The sequence below is a fragment of the Macaca thibetana genome, chromosome 8 (genome assembly GCF_024542745.1).
Source record: "Macaca thibetana thibetana isolate TM-01 chromosome 8, ASM2454274v1, whole genome shotgun sequence".
In the NCBI taxonomy this organism is placed as follows: Eukaryota; Metazoa; Chordata; class Mammalia; order Primates; family Cercopithecidae; genus Macaca; species Macaca thibetana.
In genome coordinates this window covers 70,571,088-70,591,073 of record NC_065585.1, presented here as the reverse complement: position 1 = coordinate 70,591,073, position 19,986 = coordinate 70,571,088, and the positions used below count along the sequence as shown (strand labels likewise).

General features: G+C 39.5%; 1 protein-coding gene across 5 annotated transcripts in view; it reads right to left on the bottom strand.

Annotated features, from left to right (window-relative positions):
- JPH1 (junctophilin 1) overlaps nucleotides 1–19,986 on the bottom strand; it is an 80,272-nt gene that overhangs the window by 7,865 nt on the left and 52,421 nt on the right. For all 5 annotated transcript variants that reach the window (XM_050802299.1, XM_050802300.1, XM_050802297.1 and 2 more), the window contains exons 3-4: nucleotides 11,858–11,976; nucleotides 2,021–2,667 (exon numbers count right to left, since the gene is read on the bottom strand). In XM_050802299.1, coding sequence (XP_050658256.1) covers nucleotides 2,021–2,667; nucleotides 11,858–11,976 — 766 coding nt within the window. The remainder of the gene's footprint in view (nucleotides 1–2,020; nucleotides 2,668–11,857; nucleotides 11,977–19,986) is intronic.

The following is a 19,986-nucleotide window of genomic DNA, read 5'->3' as shown; positions in this document are numbered from 1 at the left end:
CTTTCTCTCAAAACTATGTAGTACTCCATTGTCTTAAAGGTCATCCACTGACAACATTTATGATGACTGTGTGACTGTGTCACTTCCTGACTCTTAGGAGTGGGGAAGGCAGCTTTCTGTTACTATTAGGAAGACAATGTTAATTCTTAGAATCTTTGCATGAAGGTGCCAAGTCAATCTTGAATTTTGCAGAGGCAGTCTAAAGCTCAGGGTGGTTGCAGAGCTGCTGGGGCCTCCTTTCTCCCTTGGGGTATAGAGGGGAACCCTCTACAGGGTTCAACTACTGTCCTCTACAAGGACCAACTACTGAGATGGAGGATGCTTGGCTAACTCTAAGAATCTGAGAATTCCGCAAATAAATAAAACAAATGATTTTTCTAAATGAGGAGGCTGTGAATTTACCAAACATATGTATACTACTGTTTTACAGAGAGACTCCTTCAGCTAAGAGCTGGGTAATTCAACTTCTTTTCCCCCTACCACAGCCTAATGTACACGACACTGGGGCATACGCTTCTCCTTGTAGAGGTCTAGAAGTCAACTAAAGCCCACAAATGGGTACCCAAAAGTATAAAAGATATGGCCTTGCATTGTTTGAATTTTTCTCCTTGTAAATCGGGCAAACTAATACTGATCTATGCGAGGCCTTATTAACTTGGGGATAAACATGCTGAAAGTCAAATGAGAAGTAAACTATTACATTTAACAAATTCAACAGTGATTATTCCAGTTGTGATGTCAGGATACTGACATATTAAGGTTTCAAATCTTTAAAATGAATGCCTACTGAAGAGTCAGAATCTTAGTCTGTTTTGAAAACAATTTTTCTCTATGCAGGTCGACTCTTAGGAAGTTGGTCCAGTTAATCTGAATAATTTATGTTCAGCTAATTAAAAAGTTGAAAATTTGAAAAAAGAAGACAGTGTTTTATAGATACTAGCAAAATAAACACACTTAAGAAATTTTAAGCATAAGTTAACAGAGGAATTTTAATTGTTTAATCCTGTGAGTAAATTAAACAGACAAAAATAAGAAACTGATGGCTGTACTATATTCTTGTTGGTCAAGGTATTAATCCATACCATTATGCAAATATGTCTCTATAATCACTAGTGAATACTAGGTGTATAACATTCAACACCTCTGTTCTAAAGGGATGTGACCAGGTCAAGAGGTCATTTTTAAATCAATAATTAGCTTCAGATTTTACAAATTCTATAGCATTTGATAAAATACTAATTCCATACATTATTCAAAAAATTTCCTTTGAAAGAGGGTATAAAGATTTTTCAATAATACAGAGCTTTTCTGGCTGAATAATAAATATCTTAAATGCTTAAGACTAATTGATACTAATAACCTGTATCTATCAGAAAACTGAAATTGTAAGAGTTCTCACACTTTGAAAAGACAGAAGACCAAAGAAATTCTCTTGAACTACTGGAAATTTTCAGTTCTCTTTTGGGGAAGAAAAATGTTCTAGCTGCAAAGCCTGGCTATTTAAAATCCAAGCTAGGTGTGTATGAGAAGAATTCACAATGGCTAGAGGAGAGGTTCTTTTGTGTAAAGATGCTGACCGTGGTGGTGAAAACAGGAGGGCTAAGAACTTGGTGGTGTTCTTTTCCTAGAGCTCTGAGAGCGGCTGGCCCTTGGCAGGGGTCATGATTCCTTTCTTCCTTTCCAGCAATCAGAGAGCAAGCTACCAGGAAGCTCACCAAGACACGCTGTTAAAGCCTTGCTAAAATGTGCTAAGATGCTGTGCTAAGCTGGTCAGATCTTACCTACCTGAATTACATCTAAAGTGGGGCCGGGTGAACACAGGGGTAGTGGGGGGAATTTCTGTCTGGAGAGCTCTTTGCTGTCTCAAACTACAGATGTGTTATGTGCTGCTTTAAACAACCCTGTGCTTCTAGAACTTTGGTTAGCCTGGCTGTGATCAAGACGCATAGTCACACCACACAGCTCACTGAAAAGAACCAAAGGGAAAAAAGAAAGAGAAAACACTACTTGCAGTACTTACTGAATTGGCTTCTTTTTCCAAAGCAGGGCATGAATCGTTGCTTGCTGGATTCTTTGGTATAGCAAGTTCAGACTTCTTAGCTTTTGGCTCAGCTTTGCTTTCTTTGGCAACTGGTTTTGTCACAGATTTGGAGGGACTCCACTTGTTAGCGGATGGCTTGTGCACCAGTGCTGAGGAAGACTGGCTGGATCCATCGCCGTCCTCCACGTCTACTGGAGGGTGCTGGGGGGCGTTCAGCTTCACGTAGTAGCCGTGATACTGAGAATGCAGCTCCCCGTTACTGGGGTTGGGGATGTGGTGGCGGCCAGAGTACTTGGACTGGGGCACAACCGCTCCTGCCTCCTTCGCGGGAGCCTTTGACATCAAGGGCTTATTGACAATGGCTGTCACCTGCTCATCAGCCACACTCCTTTTGTCTTGGTTGAGTCTCGCCCCTGAGCTGGGGTTTTGCTTCTTCAGGGGCTTTGGGGAGGAAGTAGGAGAGTGGCTGTGTTTGGGACTTGCCTCAGGAGATCTTGGGGGTGTCGTGCCTTTGCGATAAAAATGAGGAGATTCCTTTGGTGTAGGTGGCTTTTCTGGTACCTTTTCTTCTGGATTTTCTTTAGCATCTACACCTTCCTGAAATCTCTGTTTGACGTAATCAGGGCCTGGCCAAAAAATAAAAAAATAAAAAGGAGGTATGTATATGTATGTATGTGTATATATATATGTGTGTATACATATATACATATATTTTTTGCTAAATCAGATTAACCTTTTCTCTTTTAAAAATAATATATTCATAAGGTTTTGACTAAGCACACATTTCATTCTCTAGGGGAAAAGTTGATTTATTATGGAAAGGTTTTAAGATAATACAGAATCTAAACAGTTCTGACTTTTCTGATAATTGCATTCTTTCTGCCTACTTGCAGAATACAGAGGCAAAATTCATGTTGATGGAACACTGGTCACAATATCATAATCTGCTTATTCAAATTATGTGGTGTAACTAAGACACAGAAAGTATATACTTGTAGAAGGAAGTAAGCTGATTACTGTATGTGTCTGAAAATTTAATAAAGTATACTGCAAGAGGAGAACCTGTAGATACTATATTTTTAATGATCTGTCATCAAACATGCATTAAAACATCCTAGTTTGAAACAACCTAAGTCTGAGGCTTAGGTTGCATGACACAAAGTCACTTCCATGTAATCCATTCACAGCTTTGGAAAACATGGATTTGCACAAGCAGTGTTTTGCAGATATCAAAGTCAACACAAGGCAGTTGTCTCTGGTTCTGTAGCTTCAAGATTTTTTTTTTTTTTCCTTTTTTATATACCTCCGGATTGTTCATAAAAATCTTGTTATTTTTTATAAATGGGAACAAATTTTCATCAAAAAAGTGGCTATTCCTCTGACAGAGGAGGAAAAAAATGAAAAAAAAAAAAAAAAGTGGTCCTGCTGCGTTGTTATTTTATGGGGAGTAAGCTGTAAAGAAACAGGGTATGTGCCACAAGATGTCCTGGCCCTGGGAACTCGAGAAGGCTGTGGTCTGGAAAGGGGCATCTCTGGGCTGACACAGAGACCTTAGACTTCCAGGGCCTTCAGATCTCAGCAAGTCATGTGCATACTTTGGCTACCATTCCACCCATCTGCCACTTTTCGCCTCATGAGGTCAAGGTCACATGCAGTGCAGTTGACCCTCTTCCTCACAAATGGGCAGAAGCTGATATCTCTGGAGTATACATGGAAGACACTGACCCCACCAACATGCTTATAGAGAGTTGACAGGCTCTTGTCAATTCCACAGCACTGCATCTGTTCATTTTCCTTTCTGCCTTCCACCCCGCAACCCTTCACCCCAGACAAACTCACTAACTAACTAAAAGATTTACAGAGGGGCTGAACAGCAATTATCCCTAATTGTGAGACTACATACTGCATACTTATACTTTAATTGCTCTTCTCATGGTGGTCTGAGTAATAAGTTATTGTAATGAGACTGCTATTTAATTATACAAGGAATTATCCAAAATTTAAAGCCTCACCAAAATCTTAGGGAGTACGTGTTATTATCCCCATTTTACTGAAATGGAAACAGCTATAGCAGCTGAAAAATAAAAAATCACATAGCTCCCATGTATCTTTTAAGAAAAAAGCGTAATGCAACACATAATATTTTAAAGCCAGAGACAAGAATTCCTGAGCACCCAGCATTGCAAGTTATACTCAGGGCACAAAACATAATAGTATTATCACAGTTTCCACCTTCTAGAAGATACATCCACTCCTGGGGATTCAAGTTTCCCAAATCTGTCAAGATCGCACATCGACAATTGAGACTTCCTTTCTAAACTGGGTAAGCTCCCCCTTTATATAACTGACAATTTTCTTTTAATTCCTCCATCAAAAATGGCAGTGTGAATTCTTAGGCCAGCGAAAGGTATTTTGAATGACGAAAAGGGACAATTGCAAGCATTCAAAAGGTGATGTCCTTCTGTTTCTGAATTCTTTCTTGGTGCTGTGTGTCTGGACATAGCATTAAGGGGAAACAGGGCAGCATGAGCACAAAAAAGTTATGTCTTCCATCAGCTGAACTGCCTCTGCTCTTTAAAACTCATCAGGTCACTGATACTAGTCTGTCATGGAGAAGCCCCTCGTGATTCAACTGCAGGCGTATTTTAACAAAACCCCTCTTCTTCTGTGATAAAGTACATTCTCTAATAGATCTTGATGCAGTGTGATGTTTACATAGTTTCCCCTCACTTCTCTACCCAAAATTTCACTACAGTTGGTTTTATTTGTGCTTTACTGATATTCGACTTCACAGCATTACTAAAATACCCATCTACGTATGGTAGTGGATGTACTGTGCAAAGATAATTAAAATAGTCAAGGGCCTTGGAGCCAATGGACTTTTAATTTCAGCCACTTAATGCTGAAACAATTACACAAAATACAAAGTACTTTTAACATCTTTGATCTAAAGATCAATGCAGGTTATTTTTGCCAAGAAAAATTGGCAATATCTACTAAGATTAAGGCACATTAAAAGCTAATGTTTAACTTAAATATACAGAAAAGAGTGAAAAAATAGACTCTGGCAAACATTATTCATTATACATTCTCAAAGTTGGAGGGAAAAGGTAAAGAGTCACTGCACCCTGAGAAATGCAGCTGTCACAAAGCCCATGCATTTCATTTAGAAGATGTGAGACCGTGAGATCGTAGCTTACAAATTTAGGATTTAAATCTTTGTGATGCCCTCATCACACAAAAAAATGTCATTTTTTTTTTTGAGGTGATAAATAGGTTAACTAGTTTGATTTAATCATTCTGTATTGTATTAAGAAATTGTAACATCACTTTGTACTTCAAAAATATATACAACTATAACTTATCAATATATACATTAAAAACATTAGGATGTATCCTAGTGACCTTCAGTACCACCAGTATAGGTGGAGTGGCCAAGGCGAGACTGATTTGGCCATTGGAAGAATTTGTATTAATGAACTTACGAAGCTACATTTTGGATTCCACTGAAAGTATTATAATATGTATCAACTCTCAAATACTAGTCTAATCACTTCTTTAACTTTTAGAAATCTGATGTGTCACCTCTTTAGACAGTTTTCTGGTCCTCAATGTAGTAAGAAAGGCATGTCTTACATGATTACTCATGCCCACTCTGCTAAGATGAGTTTAGGTATACTTACTCAAATTGATCTACAGGGCTTCTGATGATACTCAAAATCTGTTAAGCTCAAAGAATTTACTAGAATGGTGGAAGTATATTTTAGCATCAACTTTTCCATCTAAAAAATTCCTAGCTTTATTATGCATTCAAAAAATATCTGGGTAAGAGAAAAAAACGCACTCCCAAGCAGGGGTGTCTATGCTTGCTGCTTATCAGAGCATCTGAGGTGCTTTGTCCAGAGATTTTAGTAAGTATGAATTGAAGCCTATATATATTAATGTTTAACAAACTATCCCAGTGATTCTAACACTCTGGGTTATAGGCATTTGACAGTATGCAAGCAATATGAGCAGAGGTGGACGTAGCACCAGCCTTACATGACTACATCCCGTTGGAAATGGTTCCGATGTGGCACAGTCATACAAGGCCTAGCCAACTAAATGAGGATATATGGTTAGATTTTCCAGAGGAAGATTAAATGCTTTTAAAACAAGACGTTTAATATAATGCAGAAGACAGAAGTTTTTCCTGGACTATTTTCTCTTGGAAGGCACATGTTGTGCCTGCTACTTGTTCTGTGTAGTAAATGTGTGTGTCAGTATTGCAGAGCCAGCAACATAAAGTTGGTAAGATGCAGCAGTTCATTAAAAAGACTAGTCAGAATATTGCCAGGGAGGGAAATTATGACAAATGTTGATAGTCGTTGCAGTCAGCATTTTCATCTGTTTATATAGACAGTATCTATGAATCCCAAAGGATTTTCTCCTCCTGGAGACTCATATTGGGAAGAAGTCAGATACAGGTCACCCGCTCACGGACATGGCTCCCATACAACGTGAAAAAACAAACAACATTCGGCATGCCATCCACCAACACTCAAAGGTTACTCGTTCTAGTTGGCACGAAGGCTCTGAACAGATATGGCAGATGGTGGCAGCAGGGTATCCAGCTAGTTCTTCAGAGGTGAGCCTTGGTGGGCTGGCTATGGGCAGCAGCACCATAAAGATTCCCCAAAACAAATGTCTATGAGGACAGTGCCAATATCAAAAGTTTTGTAGCAACAGCAGTAGTCATTAAGTACAAATTGGACATTTTCTGTGGAGACCGACAATCATTGAAAAGAGGACCAGATTGAAAGAGTCTAAAAACATTGTGTAACTGATAGCAGGATCACTTTTGTGTTCGATATAGAAAGAACACTCTTTTCCTATAGGACTTCACAGTCCCGTCTATAACAATCCTGCAATTTCTGTGACCACAGTCATACTGCTCTGGTCTGCAAACTGTGGGACATCCTTTCTAGTACCCTGCACTTGGCTGGCACTCAATACCCATTTGTGAAACTGAATGTACCAGAATGAATATGTGGTATGAGTAACCAGCAAACTCATGAATTATTAATTTCATGTCATCTAGTGGATTATTCAGTTTCCCTTTTTAATGAAAAAATTTATTCAGAATTTTGGGTTTGGAAGGTGAGCTTAGAAGTCATCTATTCCAGGATGCTTCCCTTTTCTTAATCAAATCCATGACATATTAATGATAGGCCTAGACAATTATGTAATGGAGATATGCTTTGATTTCTGAAGTCTTCTAATTCATATCAGAAATGCAGGCTCAGTTAACACTGGTCCATAAAAATCTGTGCTAAAGACTTCACTCTAAATAGTCAATGCACTGTGTGTATGAGCACATTTATGCTTAAACATGTGAAGACAAATCTTGTTGGGGATGATACCCAGGGAAGCAGGCTGGCTCTCTCCCAAGAGGGCTCCAAGTACTAAATTTACCACATTCCAGGGCAGTGTTTTAATTTAACTCATGCTCAGCCCCTGCCCCATCAATAAATATAAAAATTTTACATGCTACTTAATATCACTTGAAATTAAAATGAATTATCTTGACTAAAAGTTTTTTTTTTGAGACAGAGTCTCGCTCTGTCACCCAGGCTGGAGTACAGTGGCACCATCCTGGCTCACTGCAACCTCCGCCTCCTGGGTTCAAATGATTCTCATGCCTCAGCCTCCCAAGTAGCTGGGATTACAGGCATGTACTACCAGCCCCGGCTAATTTTTGTATTTTTAGTGGAGATGGGGTTTTGCCATGTTGGTCAGGTTGGTCGTGAACTCCTGGCCTCACATGATCTGCCCGCCTTGGCCTCCCAAACTGCTAGGATTACAGGCATGAGCCACTGTGTCTGGCCTAAAAAGAAATTGAAACAGTGGGAGAAAGAGCCACAAATCTAGTCTCCCAATCTTCCTTCCCAGGAAGGGTCGCTGCCCCAGTCCCTCCTGCTTCCTTAGTGGTTACCCTCTAAAGCAAGTTTGTGCAACCTGTGGCCCAACACAAATTCATAAACTTTTCTTAAAACATTATGAGATCCTTTTGTGATTTTGTTTTAGCTCCTCAGCTATCATTAGTGTTAGTGCATTTTATGTGTGGCCCAAGACAATAATTCTTCTTCCAATGTGGCCCAGGGAAGCCAAAACATTGGACACCCTTGCTCTAAAGCCTATGTTAGCCTTGCTGGCATAGAAACCTGATTTTCCAGCACTTTGAAGCAGAGCCATCCCTTGGGGCAGACTCACATTACCAAAGCTCACCAGACTGATGTACAATCCTAGAAGGCCAATTCACTAGTTTACAATGAGCAATGTAAATGTCACATAGGTCAGGGGACTCATGTTGATACTACCAGTACACGCTCTCCCTGTTGGCAGAACTCCATGGAAAGCTCAACCAAAATTAGAAAGTTACTGGTGAACATGGAATCAGAACAAGAAGCATGAGCTGAATCAAATATGTAATGGCATCAAGCTGGGCTAGCCTGATACATCCATTTCCTGAGTCAGGGTGATCTTGCCAGTAAAGCCGTACAGCAGAGCCACAGTTCCCCGCATCCTTCCCCATAATAGAAACGTCCTTGCCAACATGAGAGCAGTCCTCCAAGGTTCTGGGTCAGGCTTCTCCTCCTCTGGATAGTGTTGGGATGAACACTGCCAATTTTTGCCTCTGTGACTCTCTTTTTTCTATACTTCCTTGGGTGACCAAGTTTTCTTTCGATGTTTTTATAGCCCAATCAGGTTACAAGGAAATCCTGTGGTTCTTAAAGCCATCCTATTACTTATGATCACCTGATCTACCTTTGTGTAGTTTCAGGGACTCATTTTCAAGTTGAACTCTCAGAGGGCAATCTTCTAAGTTCTTGGGGGATGACTCACTGTGTCACTCCCACTAATGGCAATTTAGGTTTCTGTGTATGTACACAATTATCTATATATACATTCACAAACATCCATTTGTATGCTTTCTGTTTATTAGAGCTTAACCCTTTGGGAGAGAAAGCCGTCCCACATGGCTGTGTTTTTTTCTTTAATGACAAAAGTTATTATTTTATTTAAAAATTTTTTTGATTAATCTACATATGATCTAGCAACCTTTTTTTTTTTCCATTTCTCGCTTTTATAATCAAGAGGCTATGTTTTTTTCCCTAGTTTCTAACGAATTGTAGAATAATACAGTTTTAAACTAAAGATCATAAGATTTAATTAAGATGGAAAATATCTGAAAATACTGCCAGCTCCTGAAAATAGGTAATTTGCCATGGAAGCGTTCAACATGTAAGCTATGACAAGCATCCTTTATTACAGGGTTAACAACTTCTATGCACGAACACATGCATTCCAAACAATGGAGACTTTTATATCTGAGATATGTAAATTAAATGGCCAACCTAATTTAGAAGTACTTGAAAGCTCTTTTCAAAAATGTCTATCTGATTCGCTCACCCTGTAAATGCAAAGTGGAGAGCATGAGTTATGCTCCCTTGAGAAGATCAATAATACCCGCGACAGAAAGGCTTTCTATACAGTTGCTGAAGGAAGTGCTGGCTGTGGGTCAAAGGGGACTGCAGCCTCCCCCACAAGCTCTGGTCTCAAATAGACCCGCTGTCATCCATGCTACTGTGATGTATTCATTCCTGATGGACAACTTGCTTATATGAAGCTGTTTTAGCTAAGAAAGGGTGGAATTACATTTTCCCACAATATTTTTTTTCCCCTCAAATGCTTTTACACCAGAAAAGGCTTTTAAAACCACTCAGACTGGGAAACTGAGATGATCTTTCATATCATTTACCTCTTGTTAACACCTAATAGGAATCTAAAGGGACCCCATTCCCCAACAGAATTAACAGAACCAAGAAATTACCATCTGCAGACAACAGTAAGTTTGTGTGCTTTCAGAACCGCTCAAGCCCAGTGTCTCCTGATCAGTCAGGTTCTTTCCAATGGCAACAACTGCTGGGGAGGAGAGAACAATTTCTCCTGGGTGGCTGAAGTCTTTCCCCAGCTCTCATGCCCTGGAACAGCTAATTTGCCAATATACTTAGGTACCAGGGAAGTACGAGTTCATTTCATGCCAGAGGAGAGTTTATTCCTACCAGAGGTCGCTGCAAAAAAATGGAAAGGTTCCTTTTCCTTAAAAAAATGCATATATATATAAAATGATTTAAATCTCAACCAGAGGTTTAAGAGAGGTGCATGTGAAAGAAAACACCCTTCTCAGTGGTTGCCTTGGACTTGAACTCTTAGACAAGTCACTCTGTGATGATGGTATCTATCATTCAATAACCACCCTGGGTCCCTCCTCAGCCTTTCTCTTATAAAAACCGAATCTTCTTTGCCTGGCCTTTCACTGTCTTCTTTCTTTGCAGGAACCTCATGCTCCCATTCTCCAGGTCATTTCTCATTGTTCCATCCTTGATTATCGCCAAGTTTCTAGCTTTTCTACGAATCTTGCTCTTTTGTTCACTTTGACTCATGTTGTTCGTTAGGACTCAGTGATACCCTATGGGTTCCAACAGTGTATACCCCTCACCAGAACCAAACATGTATCGAACACCTATCTCATGCAGGGTGCTGGGCTAGGCACAGGATGCTAGTTATACAGCTTGATTTCACAAAAACCAGGGTGGAAAAATTCTTTACCAAGAAATGTAACTTTTAATAGAAATTGAGAACATTTATTTTGGTTTCTCCACCTAGAAATCTGTTGATGCCTCGAACAATCACTAGACAGATGTTCTTTAGAAAATAATGGAATATATATAAAAAGGTGAATATTGCCTTTTTGAAATTCAAAACAAAAACACTAGTATATTACAGAGGGGGTGGAAAGAGTCTACTGGGAAACTACTAGAAAGTGAATTAAGTATTTAAACCTATTGCACATATTTGTTGATTGCTATTTACTAACATCTGGGGGGGGGGCAGATGACCAAGATCGATTTTTTTGAGGTTGTCACTTTTATTTCTTCCATCATGACATGCATTTTCCTCTTAATCTGGGCAGATTAATCTCTTTAAGTGGTATGCTGCTTTATTTCCTAACCACACTCCTTTGAACTTTAGTTCAGATACGTTGAAAAAATAGTCACAGTACCGACTGGCTCTTCTCTTAATGCTAAAAGTGCCTCTGAATTTGGGAGTATTTGTTATAAAATCTGTGGCTGTCACTAACACAATTTCTTAGAATCAGATATTTCTTTTAGATTCTTGTCTGGTTTACTGCTATCAGGTCAAACTTTGTTGGTCATATGTAGAGGGGAGGAAGGGCGAGACTCTGGGGTATAACCCATTTCCAGGGCTAACACTCAGACTTCAGGTGATATTTATTACTACAAGTTGAACATTCCTAATCCAAAAATCTGAAATGCTCCAGAATCCAAAACATTGTGGGCACCAACATGATGCCACAAGTGGAAAATTCCACATGATCGATGGTCACAGTCAAAATGCAGTTAAAACTTTGTTCCATGTGCAAAAATATTAAAAATATTGTATACAATTACCTCCAGGCAATGTGTATAAGGTATCTATGAAACATAAATGAATTTCATGTTTCAACTTGGGTCCCCAGCTCAAGAGATCTCATTATGTATATGCAAATATAGAAAAATATCAAGAAATCTGAAATCTGAAACACTTCTGGTCCCAAGCATTTCAGATGAAGGATCCACATGCGCCCTTGCTTATTCTGTATAACGGTATTGCTGGGATTCAGGAAGCACAGACCTTTAGGTTGAAACGAAGAGGAAATAAAAGCAAACCAAAGCCAGTGCTCCTGCCTCGCTCATCAAAGCACTGTTTTACCTGGTTGGTAGAAATCAGGTGACAGCTCCCTGGCCACAGCTCTCGCGATGTCGCACTCCTGGCGAGCGGCCAGCGCGGCCTGGTCGGCAGCATCGGCCTTCGCCCTGGCGTGTGCAGTCCTACATGGGGTACAAAAGGACGAGTCAGCATAGGTGGCCCCTTGTTACTTACACAGGGACAAGCAAATCGTAATCTGGGAAAAGAAATGTTAATTATGATTATGGCCCGACACCTACAAGAGCAAAAATTTTAGAGTTCTATTGCCGTAAAATTTCAATGAAGATGCCATAGATGAAACTAAACTTCCTATGAATTGCCTCAGCCCTTCTCTCAAGGGAAATAAAAAGCAAGCACAAGGTCTGTGTAGCTTGATGCTAAGTGTGGTTTTCAAAACTTACTGGATCAAATCTGCTGTTGACTTTGGTTGGCATTTCTTCCCACCCCTAAAATTATGGAAAGTAGAATTAGAACATATAAATTAATACAGTGTTTATCGAATTAATTTCTATGGTACAATCAGTGTAAGAATTTGACTAAGAAAGGTCTGCCCACTGGCATGTTGGTGAAGTAGCACTTTGAAGAAAAAAATTAGCGAAATGGGGATTGGTAGTGTTTACTCATATCCATGTGTAAATGCTCTCACCGTGGCCAATTTCAGGCTACCAGCATGATGCCGCTGGATGTGTAGTGGGGATATATGCACTACTGGCCCTCGCCAGCCGGAGCAAACCACAGGGCCCGCTCTAAGAACATGCTCAGAAGGGTTCCTGAGGAGTCCATTTAGCTGACTTTTAGGCATGTTTCTGGTATGAACCAAAAAGGTGACAGCGAGGCAGAACTGGCAGGGATGAAATGGATCTTTCAGTCTTCTGTCACCTCCCTGGCCTGTCCTCACTCATGGAAACCTCTCATCTTTCTGGATGACTAGGGTTATGGGGAAGGTGGCAGGAAAAAGAATAGGGTTTCTTATGGCTGGACCAGGGAATGATGTCTACTGGTCCCAGAGAGGGTTGGAGGGAAGAAAACAACAACAACAACAACAAACTCTGGTTTATCTGCTCTGCAGAGGGGAAGGCCTTGTCCCGTTAGTCTTCAGATGTTTATGGGTACCTCTTTCTTATGACTTTGTAAACTTTCTATTATATTTTATTAGCACTAGGTAGGGCTATAGATAACTAGCAGTGAAAACTTAATGGAAGTCTGAGAAAGGTGCTTACACTTATGTTGGAGGCAGCAGGAGAGAGGAGGAGTTGGGAAAAGGCATGGACTTTGGATGCTCTTCAGGGAGAACACACAGCTGGAGGAGGCTGGCAGGCGCAACTCCTGGGACCAGACTGCAGGGGAAAACATGGGGGGAGCCGGGCCTGGCCTGAGACAAGGGGGCCAACTGGTAGGAGGCTCCCTTTTCACATTACTGTCTTCAATAACTTCCTCTCGTCCTGTGCTCTCATGGGGCCCCTTTCACTTCTATTTAGGCTCTAAGCAAGCACGGAGGCTTGATGTATTCAAATGTAAGCTTTGTGAAGATGGGGATTTTTAATTTTTGGTCCTCTGTCATAATCCCAAAGTGCAGAACACGACATGGCACACACTGTTTATTGAGGGACCACTTTATGAATAAAGGAATAAATGATGCTTCCTTAGGAAAAGCTGGGTAGTTCTTAAAACTGAATGGAAGGACAAAACCATAGAGACCATAAAAAGATCCAGAGTCGCTAAGAGTTCGGGGTATAGTAGGGAAGAATGAATTGGTAGAACAGAGGGCATATCTGGGGGAGTTTAATTATTCTGCATGATACTGTAGTGGGGGACATTACCTATTTGTCAAAATCTATAGACTGTACAACACAAAAATGAATGAAGCCTGATGTAAACTATAGACTTTAATACTAATGTATTAATACCGGTTCATCAATTAGACCATATGCACCTCAAAATGCAAGACGTTAATAATAGGGGACACTGTGTGTATGCATGAGGAGAGGAGGTACATGGGAACTTTGTAGTTCCTGTTCAATTTTTCTGATAACTTAAAACTGCTCCAAAAAAATAAAGTCTATTAATTAAAAACGAATCATCAAAACTGCTATTTCTAAACCATGGAGGACGCCTTAGGTTATTTGTGTACAGGGTATCAGGAAATATGAAATGGAAATAATATCAAGAGGGGAGGGACATATTCTTAAACAACCAGCTGTCGGGATAACCCCGCATGGGTGCCATTGCTAATCTATGATGGGTAATGCCTTAGTTCTGTGTGTTGTGCCTGAGAATCAAACGGATGCCCTCTACTAATGTTCTTTCAGTTTCTCAGAATCTAAACTTTTTTTTCCCCCCAAATGATTTTCCATTTTGTCTGCTATTCTTAGCCAGGGCCTAATTATGTCTAGGTGTCATAATTAATGAAGCCATAAGAGTACAGCTATGCTGCTTTATAATACAATCTCTTAGCCCTTTAATAAATTTGCAAAACTGAAGTACCGATAACTTACTCTGATCCAATCACAACACACCACCATACAGTCAAATAAACAGTAGTAGTATATCTACTACTTTTTATAATATGCTAAACTGCAGAATAGACAAATACAGCTTAACCTTTCTGCAAATATATTTTGGAAGCACAGCATCAGTGAAGGCTGCTAGCATTTAACCCTTTACTTTTTTATTTGCTGTTTCCTGTAAGACCACACAGCAAAGGAGGACCTTTCTATCCAGCCTAGCTCTGTGGCTCAGTGCTACTGTACAGCTGGTCAGATGAGTCAAGACCACATTCAAACCTGAATCCTGAAGTCTGCTCAAGAGCTTTTGGAACCGATGACAAGAAGGAAGAACAGGAACCCACTGTTAGTTTGCTGTTAACACCAGCCTGTAGAGCTAAGGCCAGTGGCATGTCTAGATTTTGCCCAGGAATAATCTGGACTTGCCTCTGGCTCATGTTAGTGAATTCATGTGATCACATCCCAGGCTCAGCTCCAGAGTGACACACGACCCCTGTAATCAGTCAATTGTGATTGTTTTTGTGTTGGGGGGAGGGTTCAGGTCAGGCAGTCCGGAGAGATAAGCTGAAACCACTCAAACTGCATGCCCTGATGCTGTTGCTGGTCACAGGCAAAACGTGCATACACCAAAGTGGCATACGTGCCCCAAAGCATTTCATGTATCAAAAGACTGCTGACATTTACAAATCTTCAGACCTTCAAGAGCCTCCAAATACCATTATCTCAGATACTTTCTCCCATCAAATGCAGTAAAAAGTAACTGAAAGGCCACTTCTTTCAGTTAAGCATCAGCTGTTGACTTTCTTTTAGGGCTATATATTTTTAACAAATAAACCAAATTTTTAACTTGTGAAGAGCTGCACCTTATGCGTGAAGACGCCACAGCCATGCTGGCTGCGGAGACCTGGGCAGCTGGTTATGCTCACTGAGCAGCTATGGAACGCCCTCCTGGACATAAGCTCTGCAGGGGTCAACCGTGACCAGCCACAACAATAAATGGGGAATTTCTGAATGCTAGGCATCACCTGTAGTTACAAACTTAATGACAAATTATTTTCCTAACCAGCAATTTGATGAGTATGTGAGGTTTCCTTTTCTTTAATGACTGAAATAGTGTTTTATGAGCTCTCTAGTTGGCTTAGGAGAAGATAATCTAGTTTCCTTTTCTTAAACGTGTAAGGCTTTAACAAAAAGCATACTCAATCATACATGGAACATGCTGAGCATATTCTCCTCCTGCTAAGGTACACATGGGTCTCTGAGACATCTCCAAGCTCCTTTCAATCTCTCATACATCTGTGAACTCTCACATAGCTGATAAAGATTTTCATCTAGAATGGAGAACAAGTCTGCTAAAGGTGAAGCGCTATTTCTACTTTTTACATAGCCTTTTCTCAACAATAAACTGCTTCAAAATTGTGCTGATATTGATGTTTTTAAAAATCTGTGACATATTAAGTCTAAGTTAGTTTACTGATCTGACTCTTAAAACTTGACAGCAGAGGCGATAACCTAATTGATTCAGGGGCTGTCCTTGTGATTTGCTTTGATGTACAAGTATTTCAAGAAAATTATTAGAAAAATTTAAAAATAAAAGCAATTGGCACATAAAAACCCAAGTCTTGGTTGATGGCAACACCATTCTTGCAGCTGCTCAAGCCAAAACCTTTGGGTCATCCTTGACACCTCCCGTTGTCTCACACACCATATCCACTGTCAGCAAATCCAGCTGGCACCACCTTCAGAATATATTCCCCCACCCAGCCATTTCACGTTCTCTGGTTCACTGCCACCTCACCAGGGTTAGTACAAAGGTAACTGACCTCCCTACTTCAATCCTCCTCTCTGCCATTTTATTTCCTTCCAGGTGGTCTTGAAAATGCCTAATAACCAAAAATTCATTCCTGGGTTATGGCACCATGGGTAAGAAAATGCAAAAAATAGGAGCCGTTAGCCTTTCTTTTGGACTGTGACATTATTCATTTATGAGAGACCTAGATTTGAGAAAACCAATTATCCCGTGCAGCCAGTTGGAGCTCTTAAGAAGAAATCAGTCTGTTAAGCAAGGAACACTCTTGATAGGGACAATAACCAACTGGCTCCACAGGCGTCAGCTTAAAATCAGAGGTGTGATTTCTGAGTTACCTGCACCTAGTAAGAAATGACTCTTTCAATCTGGATTTGGGTCTCTGATAAGATAGACTCAGCAAGGCTCAGCACAGGTACACATAGGGCCCTGAGATGTCTGTCCCAACTTCTAACTTGCAATCTTTTATACATCTGCTAACAGACAAAGCTGATAAAGATTTTGGTCTAGAATAGACAATAATTCTGCTACAGCTCCATTCTCAGTAAACTTGATTTGGGAAGATGACTTATGTGAACCCATCTTCACCATCTATTCATTACTGAATGTTAATTTTCTCCATAAATTCCTTTTTTTTTTTTTAAAAAAAAAAAACAAGATAGGACCTGGAATAATAACTTTAAGACAGAATTCTTATGTCCTGGTTTAAAACAAGTTATATCACCAGTGAATAGCTGTCCACTTTGCCAAGGCAGGAGTTCCTGTCTTCCTTTTCTCTAAAAGCAATATCAAGTTATTTGGATATAAAATGTAAACTATTGTTATTCAGTTATTTCTAAATAATATAAAATGTAAACTATTATGCCCCGTGTTATACTAAAGGGAATAATATTCCTAATGAAGTCTGGTATTTGATATTTCAAGGGCCTAAACTTCTGCAGAGGTGTTATGATATAGGCTTTGAAAGTATTAATAGCCAGAGAGTAGGTGAGGCCATTCTGAGCCACAAATGATTTTTGTCAATGAGATAAAAAGTTCAACCACATTACTCCATCCTACAAATGCATCCACAGATGCGTAGGGAGAGGAGAGGAGCCAAGATTCACCTGAAGAATGTTCATATGCCTTTTGTAAAAGGCTGTCCATTATGGGGAATCGTTGTCATGTTTACAAAGATCTAGGTGATACACTCCTCCTTAGAGTCTGGTACCAGGAAAAATGTGGTCTCTGATGCTTAACTGCTGTGCTTCCTTGTATCATACAACATGAACTATGGGATCGATTGTTTCTCTTTTGGTTAAGGCTACCTGGAAGCAAAACTATCCTCAATGTACGCGCACAGTAACCCTTTCTAACCACATGACTTTATTTTTATACCCTCAATATCAGGAATTCTATCATGTATGTAACTCATTATAGAGTCCTGCAAATACTTTTTGGAAAGCAGGATAAATAAATGAAACAAAACATTCCTGGATTAATAAGCTCTTGTAATACTAAGTTTTCTGAACTCTAGACCCCTGCAGTGTGCTCCTGCTCAGGGGACATATGTAATAATTTAGGAATAGCGGTGTCTACTATTCAGCCTCCTTTTATAAGATCTCTTTTTGTCTATCACCAGAACATTTTTTAAGCTTGGAAAATAAGCACTTAATTAAGTACTTTATAGACTTTATTCCTTAACACTTGATCAAAAGCTTAATAAGCTTAAAGGCTATATTCTCTGGATAGGACAGATCAAAGGCACATTTCTAATCCTTGATTGGAATATGCCAAATAATTGGTTATTCTACTTCATTGAGCTTTATAAAACTTATCTAAGATTTACCTTCCCATGTTATGTGTTGAGAAAAATCTGATGTAGAAATATTTAAGGGATGTTTTCTTCTTGGAATAATTTTTGGAGAAAGGTCCTTTATAATGAGGGTCATTCAAAAGTTCAAAAACATTACCATTAAATAAGATGAAAACTCCTCTTTAAAACATAATCACTGCAACCCACCGAATGGGATAAAATGTTTGCAAATCATGTATCTGATAAGGGGTTAGTATCTAGAACATATAAAGAACTCCCACACTTCAACAACAAAACAATCTGATGGAAAAATGGGCAAAGGACTTGAATAAACATTTCTGCAAAGAGACACAAATGTCCAATGAGCACTTAAAAAGACACTCAGCATCATTAAGCATAAAGGAATGCAAATCAAAACCACAATGAGATACTATTTCACACCCATAAGGATGGCTACTATAAAAAAAAAAAAACAGATAATAACAAGTGTTAGCAAGGATGTGGAGAAACCGAAGGCTCTGCGCACTGCCAGTGGGAATGGAAAATGGTGCAGCTACTGTTAAAACAGGATGGTGGTTCCTAAAAACATTAAAAATATAATTACCACATAATCCACCAATTCTACTTTTCAGTATATACTAAAAAAAAAATTGAAAGCAGGGTCTCAAAGTGATATTTATACACCTATGTTCATAGCAGCATTATTTATAATAATCCAAAGGTGGAAACAATCCTAATGTCAATGAATGAATAAACAAAACGTGTTGTATGTATTCTAGATACTCTTTATCAGAGAGATGATCTGCAAATATTTTCTCCCATTCAGTGGGATGCAGCGATTATATACATACTGGAATATTATTCAGACTTAAAAAGGAAATTCTGATACATGCCCCAACATGGATGAATCTTGAAGTCATTATGCTAAGTGAAATAAGCCGGTCACAAAAAGACAAATATTACATGCAGTACCTACAGTAGTCAAATTCATAGAGACAGAAAGTAGTACAGTAATTTCCAGGTGGTTGGAGGTGGGAGAATAAAGCATTATTGTTTAATGGGTACAGATTGTTAGTTTTGCAAGATGAAAACGTTCTGAAGATTGGTTGCACAACAATGTGGGTCTACTACTACTGAAATGTATACTTAAATGGTCAAGATGGTAAATTTTATGTTATACATATTTTACAACAACTAAAAAGAAAAGGAAGTCACCTAATGTACTACTATTTACAGAGCATCTTATATATCCAGAGGAAGTGAGGAGAGAAAAAACCAAGGCTGGGCTCTCTGTTGAGAAGTTGCTGCATGCAACTCAGCCCTGGCATGCTAAGAATCTAATAGAGGAAACAGCTGTAACATAAAGCAATAACTGATGGGCATTTTAAGGAAAGAGGGATCGGAACTTTGTAAAATGCGGGCAGACTTATGCCTGTTTGTCAAGCTTTTAACATAAAGCCTGGCATGGAGGCTGTCTTCAACAAATATTAGTGGATGAATAAATAGGTAAAAAAGAGAAAAACATAAAAGATAACCCCAAGATTTCTAATTTGGTGTACGAATAAATGACCTCACTATGGTCTGAGAGTGATGACAAGTTCTGTTTTAGACAACTAGGATTTTACACGACACAGGCATCTGTAGTTGGAGATACAGGGCTGCTATGCAAATTAAAGGTCAAGGTTCTAAACGGAACTGTGAGCGTCATGTCACAGAAGATGAGTTCAATGAAAGGTGACTGAACTCACCAAATAAGTGAGTCAAAAAAGCAAAGAACTAAGGACTGAGACAAAAGTGTCCTTGGGTGAACGAAACAGGAAGGTAAATGGAACAGCAGTAGCATACAGGTAGAAGGGGAACTTCTAATAAAGCTGTTCACAGTTCTTGTTCTTGCACAAATCCTGGGCTTCTTTTAGGAGGTAAGCGGGCCAGATCTGAATTTGCCTTATCTCTGGGGCAGCTGCATGTTTCTCAGCCTGCCTGGCGGATTTATGTGCAGTCACTGAATTGAGTCAGTACTGGAGAA